We start from the raw sequence: 16,784 nt of genomic DNA, 5'->3' as shown, positions 1-16,784 counted from the left end.
CACGCTGAGTGGGCATCGCAGACTCCGGGTCCATAACATCAGCCTCAACTGTTCCAGCCAACTGGGCCCGATCTTCCGGAATTCCCAGGCTGAAACTCTCCTCAACTACTTCGCCAAGACAGGTGAGTGCTCAGTGCCGGGGGGGGGGGGGGGTCTAAACTAAACTCCATCCGCCACTCGTCAGCCCACTGGCCCAGTTGATCAAGATCCCATTGCAATTGGAGATAACTTTCTTCACTGTCCACTATGCCACCAATCTTGGTGTCATCTGTAAACTTACTGACCATGCCTCCGATATTCTCATCCAAATCATTAATATAAATGACAAATAACAGTGGGCCCAGCACTGATCCCTGAGGATCATCGCTAGTAAGAAGTCTCATAACACCAGGTTAAAGTCCAACAGGTTTATTTGGTGGCAATGCCTCCAGTTTGAAAAAATAACTCTCTACAACCACCCTCTGGCTTCTGTCAAGAAGCCAATTTTGTATCCATTTAGATCCCTTACCCTGGATCCCGTGAGATTTAACCTTATGCAACAACCTACCATGCGGTACCTTGTCAAAGGCCTTGCTAAAGTCCATGTCGACAACATCAACTGCACTGCCCTCATCTACCTTCTTGGTTACCCCTTCAAAAAACTCAATTAAATTTGTGAGACATGATTTTTCACTCACAAAGCCAATGCTGACTGTCCCTAATCAGTCCTTGTGTCTCTAAATGCCTGTCTCTCAAAATATCTTCCAACAACTTACTCACCACAGATGTGAGGCTCACTGGCCTGTAGTTCCCAGGCTTTTCCCTGCAGCCCTTTTTAAACACAGGCACAACATTTGCTACCCTCCAAATCCTCAGGCACCTCACCCATGACTATCAACGGTTCAAGTATCTCAGCTCGGGGTCAGACAGACTGGGTGTAGACTCCACACAGACAGTGACCCAAGCTGGGAATCGAACCTCCTGCCCGTGAGGCAGCACTGCCTCCTGTTGCCCGGGAAGAGGCCAGACTCGGAACTGTTGGGCTGACGGTTTCCTCCCCCTGGGTTAATCTCAGACAGGGCGGGGGGGGGGGGGGGGGAGTGGGAAGAGACAGTCCAGTGGGACACCGCAACCTGACCCTGGCAAAATAAAACTTCCACTTTACCGACACCCCCTCACAACCGGTGAACCGTGTGGGTGGGGGGGGGGGGTCTGTGCCCCAATAGGCAGGGTGGCTGGAGGGGGTGAGGGGTCACAAGGGTCACCCCGTGCTGCTCTCTCCCCTTGACAACAAAGATGGCCGCCTGAGGAAAGCGGCCAACGCTCCAGGGCTACCCCCCCCCGGAGACTGGGAACGGGAGCCGAGTTGCCAGGAAACTCCTGGAAGCAGCACAGGAAAATCCGACAGGAATTTGAGAACGGCAGGTGTACTTTTTTTCAAACATTCGCTCTGGAAATCTTTGGGATTGGGGATTTAAAAGGGAATCCGCGTGATTAAACTCCGAGAGGGGTGTGTAGGTCCAGCCGGGATCGGCTCCTGACCCGGAATCTCTTGTCTTCCCCGGCAGCCTATCACGCGGTGCTTGGTGAAGCCACGAAGAGTGTGCGGGACGGGCTGGTGAGTCACCTCACCCGGATACTGGCCTCGTACCGGAAACACTGTGCCCATTCCGCACCCAACAGGGGCCAGGTGAGCCTGAGATATCCCTCCGCTCGACAAACCTGACTGGGAGAGTCAGCTGGGCATCCCAGCGTGTGTGTGTGTGTGTGTGTGTGCATGCACCTAGAAAGTGTACACACGCAAGTGCTGTGTGTGCACACCTGTATGTGTACACCTGTATCTGTGCACGCGCGTGCATCTGTGTGCGGGTGTGCGCACCTGTGTATATGTGCATGTGCACCTGTATCTGTGCACACGTGTGCACCTGTGTACGTGTGTGCACATGGGCATGTGTGCACCTGTTTGTGGTGTGTATGTGTGCGCGTGTGTGTGCATCTGCATACACGTGCGTGTGCGCATGTATGAGTGTGTGTGTGTGTGTGTGTGCGCGCGTGTGTGCACGCGAGTGTTTTCTGTGTGTGTGTGTGTGTGTGTGTGTGTGTGTGTGTGTGTGTGTGCGCGCGCGCGAGTGTTTTCTGTGGGTGTGTGTGTGTTTGTGTGTGTGTGCGTGCGCGCGAGTGTTTTCTGTGTGTGTGTGTGTGTTTGTGTGTGTGTGTGTTTGTGTGTGTGTGTGTTTGTGTGTGTGTGTGTGCGCGTGAGTGTTTTCTGTGGGTGTGTGTGTGTTTGTGTGTGTGTGTGTGCGCGTGAGTGTTTTCTGTGTGGGTGTGTGTGTTTGTGCGTGTGTGCGTGCGCGCGAGTGTTTTCTGTGTGTGTGTGTGTGTTTGTGTGTGTGTGTGTGCGCGCGAGTGTTTTCTGTGTGTGTGTGTGTGTTTGTGTGTGTCTGTGTGCGCGCGAGTGTTTTCTGTGGGTGTGTGTGTGTTTGTGTGTGTGTGCGTGCGCGCGAGTGTTTTCTGTGTGTGTGTGTGTGTGTGCGCGCGCGAGTGTTTTCTGTGGGTGTGTGTGTGTTTGTGTGTGTGTGTGTGTGCGCGTGAGTGTTTTCTGTGTGTGTGTGTGTGTGTGTGTGTGTGTGTGTGTGTGCGCGCGCGCGCGCGAGTGTTTTCTGTGGGTGTGTGTGTGTTTGTGTGTGTGTGCGTGCGAGTGTTTTCTGTGTGTGTGTGTGTGTTTGTGTGTGTGTGTGTTTGTGTGTGTGTGTGTTTGTGTGTGTGTGTGTTTGTGTGTGTGTGTGTGCGCGTGAGTGTTTTCTGTGGGTGTGTGTGTGTTTGTGTGTGTGTGTGCGCGCGTGAGTGTTTTCTGTGTGGGTGTGTGTGTTTGTGCGTGTGTGCGTGCGCGCGAGTGTTTTCTGTGTGTGTGTGTGTGTTTGTGTGTGTGTGTGTGCGCGCGAGTGTTTTCTGTGTGTGTGTGTGTGTTTGTGTGTGTCTGTGTGCGCGCGAGTGTTTTCTGTGGGTGTGTGTGTGGGTGTGTGTGTGTTTGTGTGTGTGTGCGTGCGCGCGAGTGTTTTCTGTGTGTGTGTGTGTGTGTGCGCGCGCGAGTGTTTTCTGTGGGTGTGTGTGTGTTTGTGTGTGTGTGTGCGCGCGCGCGAGTGTTTTCTGTGGGTGTGTGTGTGTTTGTGTGTGTGTGCGTGCGCGCGAGTGTTTTCTGTGTGTGTGTGTTTGTGTGTGTGTGTGTCTGTGTGCGCGCGAGTGTTTTCTGTGGGTGTGTGTGTGTTTGTGCGTGTGTGTGTGCGCGCGAGTGTTTTCTGTGGGTGTGTGTGTGTTTGTGCGTGTGTGTGTGCGCGCGAGTGTTTTCTGTGGGTGTGTGTGTGTTTGTGCGTGTGTGTGTGCGCGTGAGTGTTTTCTGTGGGTGTGTCTGTCTGTGTGTGTGTGCGCGCGAGTGTTTTCTGTGGGTGTGTGTGTGTTTGTGCGTGTGTGTGTGCGCGCGAGTGTTTTCTGTGTGCGCGTGAGTGTTTTCTGTGTGTGTGTGTGTGTGTCTGTCTGTGTGTGTGTGCGCGTGAGTGTTTTCTGTGTGTGTGTGTTTGTGTGTGTGTGTGTGTGCGCGCGCGAGTGTTTTCTGTGGGTGTGTGTGTGTTTGTGTGTGTGCGCGCGAGTGTTTTCTGTGTGGGTGTGTGTGTTTGTGTGTGTCTGTGTGCGCGCGAGTGTTTTCTGTGTGCGTGTGCGTGTGCGTGCGCGCGAGTGTTTTCTGTGTGTGTGTACGTGCCTCTGTGGCTGTGCTGGGAGCGGGTTGGTTATGGTGGATTTGGGATCGTGCTGTGCTGAACCACTCGGGGTGGGGATCGCCACTATGAGTGCGCAGTCAGGCCTGACCACACGGTGTCTGCACCGGTGAGCCCGCTCGCCACTCAGCTGGCAGCAGCAGGGGGGGGGGGCGACAGACACCAGCTGCCCCTGCTGGGAGCGTCCCCCAGCTGGACAGGACGGGCAATCCTTTTCCAACCTGTTAGTGGGCCGGTGAATTTGGGAGTGGCAGCGACTCCGATTCGCCCTGTTGGGCCGACCTCGCACGTCGTTCAAGGCGACCTTGCTTCTAGAACATCCCGTCGTTGCCTGCCCACCCGGCACACAGTGCACCACCCAGGGTGTGAGGGAGGAACTCTCGGGGATGGGGAATTCACAGCAAGGGGCAGCGCAATGATACCAGCCTGAGGCCTGTCACCAGATTGAACCTGGTCTGAATCCTTTGGGCCAAACAGAGAAACTAGGAGGAGGAGGAGGAGGAAGAGGCCATTCAGCCCCTCGAGTCTGCTCCACCATTCCTCTTGATCATGGCTGATCATCAAAGTCAATATCCTGATGCCCCCCCCCTTCCCCCCATATCCCTCGATCCCTTTAGCCCCAAGATCTAGATCTAATTTCTTCTTGAAATCTCCCAACATTTTGGCCGCACTACTTTCTGTGGGAGTGAATTCCACACATTCACCACCCTCTGGGTGAAGAAATTTCTCCTCCCCTCAGTTCTAAAAGGTTTACCCCTTATCCTCAAACTCTGACCCCCTAGTTCTGGACTCCCCCCACCACGGGGAACATTCTTTCTGAATCTACCCTGTCTAACCCTGTTAGAATTTTATAAGTTTCCATGAGATCCCCTCTCACTCTTCTAAACTCCAGTGAATATAATCCTAACCCACTTAGTCTCTCCTCATATGACAGACCTGCCATCCCAGGAATCAGCCTGGTGAACCTTCACTGTACTCCCTCTACAGCAAGGACATCCTTCCTCAGATAAGGAGACCAAAACTGCACACAATACTCCAGGTGTGGCCTCACCAATGCCCTATACAATTGCAGAAATATAAGTTGAGAGAGATGGATACTCAGCGAGACCTCGATGTCCTCATGCATCAGTCTCTGAAAGTGAGCGTGCAGGTACAGCAGGCAGTAAAGAAGGCAAATGGTATGTTGGCCTTCATAGCGAGAGGATTTGAGTACAGGGATAGGGATGTTTTACTGCAATTGTGATGTGGGTATGCCGGCGTTGGACTGGCGTAAACACAGTAAGAAGTCTGACAACACCAGGTTTTAGTCCAACCGATTTATTTGATAATATACTCGCAAGCTTTCGGGTTAGCCCCTTCGTCAGGTGAATGGAGAGTTCTGGCCTCAGACAGAGCATATAAAGCACAGACAGTTTAGAGATTACTGATTAGAATGCGAATCCTTACACCTAACCTGCTGTTCAAGACCTGAAGTGGCTGACAATGTGAGTGGAAGGAGCACTGTACTGTCTGGAGATAATACACATCTCTTTAAACTGTGATCAGTGCTCCTTCCACTCACATTATCAGCCACTTCAGGTCTTGAACAGCAGGTTAGGTGTAAGGATTCACATTTTAATCAGTAATCTCTAAACTGTCTGTGCTTTATATGCTCTGTCTGAGGCCAGAACTCTCCATTCATCTGACGAAGGGGGTAACCCCGAAAGCTAGTGAGTTTATTATCAAATAAATAGGTTGGACTAAAACCTGGTGTCAGACTTTTTACTGTGTTTACTGCAATTGTACAGGGCATTGGTGAGGCCACACCTGGAGTATTGTGTGCAGTTTGAGTGTCCTTATCTGAGGAAGGATGTCCTTGCTGTAGAGGGAGTACAGTGAAGGTTTACCAGGCTGATTCCTGGGGTGGCAGGTCTGTCATATGAGGAGAGACTAAGTGGGTTAGGATTATATTCACTGGAGTTTAGAAGAGTGAGAGGGGATCTCATAGAAACTTATAAAATTCCTACAGGATTAGACAGGGTAGATTCAGAAAGAATGTTCCCCATGGTGGGGGAGTCCAGAACTAGGGGTCATGGTTTGAGGATAAGGGGTAAACCTTTTAGAACTGAGGGGAGGAGAAATTTCTTCACCCAGAGGGTGGTGAATGTGTGGAATTCACTCCCACAGAAAGTAGTGCGGCCAAAACATTGTGTGATTTCAGGAAGAAATCCGATATAGATCTTGAGGTTAAAGGGGTCCCTTTAGCCCCAGGATGTAGCCATTCAACTAATAATCACAGAATCCCTACAGGGCAGAAGGAGGCCATTTGGCCCATCGAGTCTGCACCGACCACAATCCCACCCAGGTCCTACCCCCTTAACTCCACATATCGACCCTGCTCGTCCCCCTGACACGAAGGGGCAATTTAGCATGGCCACTCAACCCAAGCAGCACATCTTTGGACTGTGGGAGGAAACTGTCTGAAATCTGGAGGACGGATGGACTCTTTGACGCTGAGGCGAAAGGTGGCCATTTTAGGAGCACGCTGCCCGATCTGGCCCCGCTTTCTCAGGTCAGAGCTAATTCTAACCCTCTGCTGCCCACAGCTGGTCATGCCACACTTCCTGAAGGTCCTCCCCCTCTACCTGAACTGCCTGAGGAAGAGCCAGGTGCTGTTGCCGGGGGCCGGCGACTCCCTCGACGACCGGGCCTACCTCCGGCAGCTGGTCCTGTCCATGGACATCGCGGACACCAACGTCCTCTTCTACCCCCGCCTCCTGCCTGTCGTGAGTATCACGGAAGGTTCCGGCGACGGTTCCGCCTCCCCGGGGATTGGGAGCCGCTGGGAAGGAGGGAGGGAGGATTTCCGTGTTGAGAAGAGAGGGAGATTTGGTGAAGTGTGAGGGGGGTGACTGTAGACAGGCAGTTTCGGGGACAACTCAGTGATGAAGAGGACCCAAAGGGTGGTCTCACCGTTTCCAAGATGAGGAAAATCGGAAAACGAAACAGTGTGTGTGTGGGGTGTGGGGAAGGGGGCGGGGGACCATTCTTCATAATCTGACGAAGGGTAAAGCTATTGAACACATTTGCAAACAGGAGGTGTTGATAGAATTACAATGAGGTTTCTCTTTCTCACAAGAGGAACAGACCCCACCCCCTCCCAGCACAAATCTAACCCTTTGCTGGGTTACTTATTAGAAAGGATATTATTAAACTAGAAAGAGCGCAGAAAAGATTTACTAGGATGCTCCCGGGACTTGATAGTGTGAGTTCCAAGGAGGGGACATCTTGTTGAAGTTGTACAAGACATTGGTAAGGCCACACTTGGAATACTGTGTACAGTTCCGGTCACCCCATTACAGAAAGGATATTATTAAACTAGAAAGAGTACAGAAAAGATTTACTAGGATGCTACCGGGATTTGATGGATTGAGTTATAAGGAGAGGCTGGATAGACTGGGACTTCTTTTCCCTGGAGCGTAGGGAGGCTGAGGGGTGATCTTACAGAGGTCTATAAAATAACGAGGGACATTGTTAAGATGAACACCGCCCTCCCAAACAGTACATTTGGAGATTTAAGTACAGGTGGCGGGTGCTCTGCAACTGGGCCACTGTTGGAATTGTATTTTAAAGTTGGATTTTGTTTTTGACGGGGTCACCCAAGGCAGCAGAGAGAGACAGAGAGAGAGAGATACAGCAGGGAAACAGGCCATTTGGCCCATCTCGTCCATGCCGGCCATGTTTCCCAAACGGAACTGGTCCCATTTGCCCGTGTTTGGGCCCATATCCCTCCAAACCTTTCCCATCCATGTATCTGTCCTAATGTCTTTTAAATGTTGTCATTGTACCCACTTCTACCACCCCCCCTCATTCCACACACACACACCACCCTCAATGGAAAAGTTGCCCCTCAGTTCCTCTTTCCCCTCTGACCTTTAACCCACGCCTTCTGGTTTCGGACTCTTCCATCAGAACACAAGAAATAGGAGCAGGAGTAGGCCATCTAGCCCTTTGATCCTGCCCCGCCATTCAATAAGATCATGGCTGATCTGAAATGGATCAGTTCCACTTTCCCGCCCTCTCCCCATAACCCATACTCCCCTGTCTACCAGAAACCTACCTACCCGTGACTTAAATATATTCAGCGAGGTCGCCTCCACCACTTCAATCCAGAGATTCACCACACTTAGAGTGAAGAAGTTCCTCCTCAACTCCGATCTGAACTGTACCCCCCACTTTTCTTGAGGCTGTGCCCCCTAGTCCTGCTGTCCTTTCTGAGCGGGAAGAATCTCTCTACCTCTACCCTCTCCATCCCTTTCATTCTCTTATACGTCTCTATAAGAGATTATATGTCTCCACCCTGGGGAAAAGATCTGGGCTACTCGCCTCATCTCTGCTTCCCATGATTTTATTAACATGTATAAGGGTCACCCCTCACCCTCCTACGCTCCGGGGAAAAAAAGGTCGCAGCCTCTCCATACAATTCAAACCTTTCCAGTCCCGGTAACATCCTCTTTGCACCCTTTAGGAACATCCTTCCAGAACGCAGTGTGACCTGACCAACCTCTTGTGGAGTTGTAACATGCCAAGTCCTGTACTCAATGTAGTGAGCGTGTGATGGACCAGACACTGGCCCCCCACTGGGGTGGGGAAAGGGATGCTGACCGTGTTTGATTAACCCAATTCCTGCCCACGTTCCTCTGCCTTCCATCAGGAGCTGAATGGGAATCGGGTGACCGCACCGCGGACAGTACGCTGCACGGCCCACCAGCTGTCTCCCGAGGGATTCTACCTGCTGGATGATGGACTCAGCCTCTTCCTGTGGGTCGGGATGCTGGTGCCGGCGGAGTGGATTCAGAACGTTTTTGGGGCGCCCTCCTTCAACGCGGTGGACTGCGGAGTGGTCAGTATACCCCACCCGAGGCCGAACAGCTGGGTTCAGCTCCCTCAGCGGGACAACCTGCGCTGCCTCACACTGTCAATCAGCTACTCAGAAATCTCAGTCAAGCCAGGGCTATTTTGCTTTTGGACGATGCTGAGCTTTAATCTGCAGAATGTGCTCACTGCAGAACAAAGGTCAGCACTGTCTGAGAGTGAAATAGCAGGAAATGTTCATAACAGAATAAAGGTCAGCACTGTCTGAGAGTGAAATAGCAGAATGTGTTCATAACAGAATAAAGGTCAGCACTGTCTGAGAGTGAAACAGCAGCAAGTGTTCATAACAGAATAAAGGTCAGCACTGTCTGAGAGTGAAAAAGCAGGAAATGTTCATAACAGAATAAAGGTCAGCACTGTCTGAGAGTGAAAAAGCAGGAAATGTTCATAACAGAATAAAGGTCAGTGCTTTCTGAATTTGAAGGAGCAGAATGTGTTAATAACCGAGTAAAGGTGATAAAAGTCAGTCATGTCTTTTCTTTGTTCCAGGGATCTCTGCCCGTGTTGGACAACCCGTGCTCTCGGCAAATTCGTAACACCATCAACCTCATCCGTAAGCAACGGGCCAGGTTCCTGAAGGTAGATATCCTCACGTCCTTTCAGACTGTGGGCTGGGCTCGTGCCGGGGGTACACTCACCTTTCCTTGTCTTTTCCAGCTGATCATCGTGAAGCAGGCCGATGGCTCGGAGAGGCAGTTCCGCCGCTTCCTGGTTGAAGACAAAAGTCCCAGCGGGGGGGCCTCCTACCCAGATTTCCTCTACCACATTCACGTCAGCATTCAGCAGTCGCTGCAGTAGCCCAGCGCCAACCCACACTGGCACCGTCAGGCAGCGGCCCAGGGTAAGGTGGACCCCAGGGTGGGCTGATCCACCTACTGGGTCTGCTCGGAGGGTACCTGAGGTAGAATCCCTACAGCGCAGAGGAAGGCCATTCAGCCCATTGAGTCTGGACTGACAGCAATCCCAGTGAGGCCCAAGCTCTATAACCTCTTGTATTTACCTTGCTAATCCCCTTGGCACTAAGGGGCAAGTCAACATGGCCAATCCACCTAACCTACACATCTTTGGACACGAAGGGGCAATTTAGCATGGCCAATCCACCTAACCTGCCCGTCTTTGGACTGCGGGAGGAAACTGGAGCACGCGAAGGAAACCCATGCAGACATGGGGAGAATGTGCAAACTCCACACAGACAGTGACCCGAGGCCGGGAATCGAATCAGGGTACCTGGCGGTGTGAGGCAGAAGTGCTAACCACTGTGCCACCGTAGATGGGCACGTTCTTGCTGGCTGATTCTGGATTTCTATTGAAGAGAAAGTTTTGGCACCTCTGACCCTGCAGAGCTGCACGGTGTCTACGCCTCCTTCATTCTCACACTTCCAGGGTATGAATTTCCTCCAAGACCCACCCCCTCCGCAAGAAGGATTTGAGGGGTCAGAGTGTCGCTTTCCCATCATCCAGGAGTGACAGAGACAAATCCACGTCAACCAAAACTCTGGACATTTCCAGTTTACAAACCCACGACTTTTAACAAAATCACCTCCAGGTCTTTACAAGATAAACCTCTGAGCTCCCCAACACGGTTCAAACGCTGGATGCAAAACTCCAGCAAGAGTCGTAGAAGTTTCCAGGATGGAAACAGGCCCTTTGGCCCAACTTGTCCATGCTGCCCCCTTTCCTCACCACTACGCTCGTCCCAATTGCCCGCATTGGTCCATATCTCTCGATACCCATTTTGACAAAGGGTCCGGACTCGAAACATCAGCTCTTTTCTCTCCTCACAGACACTGCCAGACCTGCTGAGATTTTCCAGCGTTTTCCCTTTTGGTTTCAGATTCCAGCATCCGCAGTAATTTGCTTTGCACTGTTTTTCAGAAGACAAAAATTGTATCCACCTCTCCTACTACCTTGTTCCAGACACTCACCACCCTCTGTGTCAAAACATTGCCCCTCTGGGCCCTTTTGTATCTCTCCCCTCTCACCTTAAACCCATGCCCTCTAGTTTTAGACTCCCCTACCTTTGGGAAAAGATATTGACTATCTTGCTGATCTGTGCCCCTCATTATTTTATAGACCTCTATAAGATCACCCCTCAGCCTCCTACGCTCCAGAGGAAAAAGTCCCAGTCTATCCAGCCTCTCCTTATAACTCAAGTCCCGGTAGCATCCCAGTAAATCTTTTCTGCACTCTTTCTAGTTTAATAATATCCTTTCTATAGGAGGGTGACCAGAACTGTACACAATGTGACAAGGAGGCAATCTCATAAATGGGATGATTGTAATATTAGTCAAGGGTCATCTCACAACACAATTTCTCCACTTGCAGTATTCAGGGGAGTGACTCAATGTCCACAAGACCATAAGACACAGGAGCAGAATGAGGCCACTCGGCCCATTGAGTCTGCTCCACCATGGCTGATATTTTTCTCATCCCCATTCTCCTGCCTTTTCCCCTGATCCCCTTATTAATCAAGAACCGATCTATCTCTGTCTTAAAGACACTCAATGACCCGGCCTCCACAGCCTTCTGGGGCAAAGAGTTCCACAGATTCCCCACTCTCTGGCTGAAGAAATTCCTCCTCATCTCTGAGGTTGTGCCCTCTGGTTCTAGTTTTTCCTACTATTGGAAACCTCCTCTCCACGTCCACTCTATCCAGGCCTTGCAGTATCCTGTCAATTTCAATAAGATTCCCCCCTTGTCCTCTAAACTCCAATGAGTACAGACCCAGAGTCCTCAACCGTTCCTTATACGAGAAGCTCTTCATTCCAGGGATCATTCTTGTGAATCTCCTCTGGACCCTTTCCAAGGCCGGCACATCTTTCCTTAGATCCAGGGCCAAAACTGCTCACAATCCTCCAAATGGGGTCTGACCAGAGCCTTACACAGCCTGAGAAGTACATCCCTGCTCTTGTATTCTAGCTGTCTCGATATGAATGCTAACATTGCATTTGCCTTCCTCACTGCCGACTGAACCTGCACGTTAACCTTAATGTTGAGCTTGTTGAGTTGACACCATGTACTTTAACACAAAGAACATCCCCATCCCACATCAGAAAGGGAACCTCACCTCAAAGCAGAACTGTCCAGACACAACTTATAGCAATAACAAACTCAAAAATCACTGTTCTTCCTGGGAACACTGGAAGAAACTTAAACCTCGCTTCAAGTTGGAAGTTTTTAAATGATAAGAGTCATAATTACTTCCGAACAACCTCTCTGGCCCAGATCAAAACATAATTTTACAAGTGTGGAGTTTTATTCTCGTAGAAGATAATTAAAAATGTTGCAAATCTAAAACATCTTTTGTTTATAACGGTCTCTGTTCCACAGTTGACGTTTCTCTCTGGATCTCAAAGACAGGCCCTGATCTTTATTGTGCCTTCTACACAAAGAGTCATTTACATTTCCTGCTTTGCTGTCTGTGAGGGTCCTGTGCTCTGATTGGCCGATCAACCATAGAATTCCTATGGTGTAGCAAAAGACCATCTGGCCAATCGAGTCCACACCAACTTTCCCAAACATTGCACCCAAGACTTCCCTTCCACCCTCTCTCTTGGTAAACACATGCACTCCCATTAACCTACACATCTTTGGACACTAAGGGGCAATTTAGCATGGCCAATCCACCTAACCTGCACATCTTTGGACACTAAGGGACAATTTAGCATGGCCAATCCACCTAACCTGCACATCTTTGGACTGTGGGAGGAAACTGGAGCACCTGGAGGAAACCCATGCAGACATGGGGAGAACATGCAAACTCTGCACAGACAGTGACCCAAGGCTGGGGATGGAACCCGGGTCCCTGTCGCTGTGTGGCAGCAGTGCTAACCACCGTACTATCGCTACAACGTGCTCCCACAGACTGAGGTTAATAGAAGTGCCTCAGGGAAGATTACATCGCCATATTGTGTGAGCAGCCTCGGAGGGCAATTGCGGACACAGGGTGTGACCCAGCAAGGAAGGAGACCCGAGGGTAACTGCATGGTCACCGAGACACAATCTTCCAGCCGCATGATCCGCAAGCGTGGTAATAAAAAACAGAAACATCTCAGCTCATTGTGGAAACAAACCCAGCAATGCTTTAATGACCCAGGTGAGTGTGCCCACCTCCTGGCACAGAGGGGCAACACCCTACACCACCTTCTGCTGCTCTGTCAAGTACAGAGGACAAGCTACGTCATTCCTCCTGTTATTGAATTTAAAGGGACCCGTAAAAATACAGAATGAAAGCAGCTTCGCTCTGGGACATTCTGCTGCAGTTTCTCCATCGCCGCCAATCCTCTCTCTCTCTCGATCCCTTCTCCATCAAAAGAGACGTCAGCGTGCGGACCCAGCGCTTTCCAAAGTCCGACTTGTCCGAATGGGCAGAACGGACACAGGGCTGTTTCCCAGCTGATGGGCACACGGGTTCGGAGGTGGCGGCTTCACTCTCAGGAGGGTGGGCTGCCTCTGTTAACCCGCGGCAACCACTGGGGGAGTGGGGGGGGGGGCGGGCGAAAGATACTAGCGGGGTAGGGGAGGGGAAGGGAGGGGAGGGGGGGTCCCCAAAGTGTCTCACAGACAACCAAGTGTTGTGGCAGTGCAGCCACCCTCGTAACAGAGAGACTGGGGCAATGCCACACACACGGGCACGCGTGTACACATACACAGGCACACGCGCGCGCACGGGCAGGCACACAAACAGGGTAACAGAGCTCTGGGAGGGATGTGGACACTACTCGGGGAGCCACGGGACAATGTTCCTCATCCAGTGGATGGAGTATGCGGCAGCCCTCTCCTCCCTGCACCCCCCCCCCAATCACACTGAGACCAGCACCATCTTACCCCCCTTTCCAGCCCCAACCTCACCATCCCCCCCACCCCCCACCCCCCACGCACCCGGCATCCCTCCCTCAGGGGGTGGGGAGTGCTGTGAGAGCGGTGCCAGGGTTAGCTCCTTCTGCCAAGGCTCCTTCGCCCTCCCACCCCACTGCCGCCAACCCCTCCTCACTGCCCTGATCGATCAGTCCAGTGGCGGGAGCTTGGGAGGGTGGGGTGGGGTGGGGTGGGGGCGGAGTGGCCATTTTGGGCATGGCGAAATCCCACAAACCGTGTCGGGCACAAGAGGCGATTGGGTGGGAGGGGACGGGAAAGACACACACCTTGCCCTTGGGTTCAGGTCGTGGAAGAAGAAGCCAGCCAACTCCTCCCCACCCCCCCACATTCACACGCGCCTCCGATTGGCTGAGCGCCACTCTGAGTGGCCACCACCAGGTGTCAGCCATGTTCAACAAGAGGCCATTTTCCACCGAGCGACATTCCCTACATGCTGAGGGAAGGGATGAGGGTCCAATCCTGCCGTGGATTCCTGAAACATTCGGAGGGGGAGGAGGAGGAGGAGGGAGGGGGAAGCCTGGGGAAATATAAAAAGGGAGACCCTTTTGCCACCCACACCCCTTGCCCAAATGTTACCCAACTGCCCAACCCAACTTGGGCAAGATGGAGGCCGGGTTACCTCACAAACATCACCGTTTGCTCAGTCCATCTTCAAGAGTTATATTTTCTATTTATACACATATATATATATATATAAAATAGATATAAATTAATATTGTGGCACAGAACCAGTCCCCACCACGCCACAAGGCTGGCGGTTCCATCGTCCACAGAGAGAAACACCTGAGTTGCCTGCCCGAGGATGAGGCCCAAGTCCCTCCAGTCCAATCATGCGGCTGCCTCGCCGGCTGGGTGGGTCAGGTGGGTGCCTGGGCATCGGGGGGCATGGCGTTGTTCGGGTGAGGAGTGAGGCTGGCAGTGACGCTGGGCTCACCCTGGGCACAATCCTGGGCCTGGGTGAGGGAGACAAGAAAGAGGCATTTAAAACATGTCAACTCAAAGTGCCTTGTTCCCTTCCCCTCCACCTTTCCTTCCCCTCCCCCCGATCCCTTCAACCTCTCCCTCCCTCCCTCCCACAACCCCCATCCCCTACCCCCTCCCCTCAACCTCTCCCTTCCTCCCCACCAACCCCCTTAACATCTCCCTCCCTCCTCTCAACCTCTCTCTCCCTCCCCCTCCAGCTCAACATCTCCCGACCTCACTCCCCTCTCCTCCAACACCCTCCCTTGCACTCAACCTCTTCCTCCATCCCCCTCGACCTTGACCTCTCCCTCCCCTCCTCATCCCTCCTCCAACACCCTGCCTTCCTTTCAACCTCTCCCTCCCCCAACTCCCTCCATCCCTCCCCCAACTCCCTCCCCTCCTCATCCCTCCTCCAACACCCTCCCTTCCTTTCAACCTCTCCCTCCCCCAACTCCCTCCCTCTCTCTCTCCATCCCTCCCCCAACTCCCTCCCTCTCTCTATCCCTCCCCCAACTCCCTCCCTCTCTCTCTCCATCCCTCCCCCAGCACCCTCCTTCCCTCTCGACCTCTGCCTCCCTCCCCCGGACGTGATCGCATCCTGGGCTATCTGGGGATGAGCACTTGTGCTCAGGATCCCTGTCCTGCAAGGGTGCTGGGGGGTGGTCAGACTGGCATTCACCTGTAGCCAATGCAGTCACCGTGTGCTATAAAGGTGCCAGCGAGGGTCCAACTCCCAGAGTCATGGAAGATAGGAGCAGGAGGAGGCCATTCAGCCCTTCGAGCCTGCTCCACCATTCATCACCATCATGGCTGATAGTCCAACTCAACAGCCTAATCCTGCTTTCTCCCCATAACCTTTGATCCCATTCACCCCAAGTGCTATATCCAGCCACCTCTTGAATACATTCAATGTTTCAGCATCAACTACTTCCCGTGGGAATGAATTCCACAGACTCACCGGGTGAAGAAATGTCTCCTCATCCCCATCCTAAATGGTCTACCCCGAATCCTCAGACTGTGACCCCTGGTTCTGGACTCCCCCACCATCGGGAACATCCTCCCTGCATCTACCCTGTCCATTCCTGTTAGAATTTTATAAATCTCTGAGATCCCCCCTCAATCGTCTGAACTCCAGCGAAAACAATCCTAATCTGGTCAAACTCTCCCCGTGCATCAGTCCCGCTCCCCGGAATCAGCCTGGTAAACCTTCACTGCTCTCCCTCGAGAGGCAACAGCAAGAGTCAAAGAGGTTTATACCAGCTTATCCAAGCTACCCTTTTCTTCTTTAACCACTAAGCTAGACCCAATTGCCCACATTTGGCCCATATCTCTCTATCCCCATCGTACCCATCTAACTGTCTAAACGCTTTTTAAAAGACAAAATTGTACCTGCCTGTACTACTACCTCTGGCAGCTTGTTGCAGACACTCACCACCCTCTGGACCCTTCCGTATCTCTCCCCTCTCACCTTAAACCCTCTAGTTTTAGACTCCCCTACCTTTGGGAAAAGATATTGACTATCTTGCTGATCTCTGCCCCTCATTATTTTATCGTCTGAGTTTTAGACTCCCCTACCTTTGGGAAAAGATATTGACTATCTTGCTGATCTCTGCCCCTCATTATTTTATCAACCTCTATAAGATCACCCCTCAGCCTCCTACGCTCCAGAGAGAAATACTAAGTGCACGAATAGAGTCACAGAGGTTTACAGCATGGAAACAGACCCTTCTGCCCTTTCTATTAAGTGACCCAGCGACAGGGTAAATTTTTGCAGGGGTCTGTTCCCCTGATGAGAAAGGGAAACCTCATTGTAATTCTATCAACACCAGCTGTCTGCAAGCGTGTTCAATAACACCGCCCTTCAAATTATTCAGAACCCCTCTCCACGGGAATCTCCTGTGGGCTGTCCCTCCCTCCCTCAGGCTCAGTGCCCTCCCACCCCAACATGGGGAAGAAACAGACAGAGAGGGGGTGAGGGCTCTCTGGGGGTGAGGGCAAATTACGTTTCTGCTCTTGAGCACTGTGCGGGGATGGGGACTGGGGAGGAGGGGGTGCAGCAGGCAAACTGTGCATTTCTGATATCATCAATACAATCCGACCAGGAGGCCATTCAGCCCATCATGTCTGCACCAACCACAATCCGACCCAGGCCCTATCCCTGTAGGCCCATGCATTTACTCTGCCTCGTCCCACTGACACTAAGGGACAATTTAGCATGGCCAATCCACCTAACCTACACATCTTTGGACACTAAGGGACAATTTAGCATGGCCAATCCAC

General features: G+C 52.0%; 2 protein-coding genes across 2 annotated transcripts in view; one reads left to right on the top strand and one right to left on the bottom strand.

Annotated features, from left to right (window-relative positions):
* Nucleotides 1-11,454, top strand: part of LOC145339715 (protein transport protein Sec24C-like) — a gene marked incomplete at its 5' end in the record, with an annotated part of 47,871 nt that extends 36,417 nt beyond the window's left edge. Inside the window, 6 exons of the mRNA XM_080184233.1 lie at nt 1-122; nt 1,548-1,669; nt 6,335-6,514; nt 8,443-8,631; nt 9,153-9,242; nt 9,321-11,454. The exon at nt 1-122 is cut by the window's left edge and continues 17 nt beyond it. Coding sequence (XP_080040359.1) covers nt 1-122; nt 1,548-1,669; nt 6,335-6,514; nt 8,443-8,631; nt 9,153-9,242; nt 9,321-9,461 — 844 coding nt within the window. The remainder of the gene's footprint in view (nt 123-1,547; nt 1,670-6,334; nt 6,515-8,442; nt 8,632-9,152; nt 9,243-9,320) is intronic.
* Nucleotides 11,455-13,857: 2,403 nt separating this feature from the next.
* The window catches only part of LOC145339713 (G protein-coupled receptor kinase 5-like), a 35,455-nt gene continuing 32,528 nt past the window's right edge, over nt 13,858-16,784 (bottom strand). The window contains exon 13 of the mRNA XM_080184232.1: nt 13,858-14,494. Coding sequence (XP_080040358.1) covers nt 14,399-14,494 — 96 coding nt within the window. The 3' untranslated portion in view covers nt 13,858-14,398. The remainder of the gene's footprint in view (nt 14,495-16,784) is intronic.

Source organism: Carcharhinus amblyrhynchos, unplaced genomic scaffold (assembly GCF_965287045.1).
Source record: "Carcharhinus amblyrhynchos unplaced genomic scaffold, sCarAmb.v2.hapA scaffold_626, whole genome shotgun sequence".
NCBI classification, from domain to species: Eukaryota; Metazoa; Chordata; class Chondrichthyes; order Carcharhiniformes; family Carcharhinidae; genus Carcharhinus; species Carcharhinus amblyrhynchos.
The sequence above is the reverse complement of the archived record's forward strand: the minus strand, read 5'-3'. Positions and strand labels throughout refer to the sequence as shown.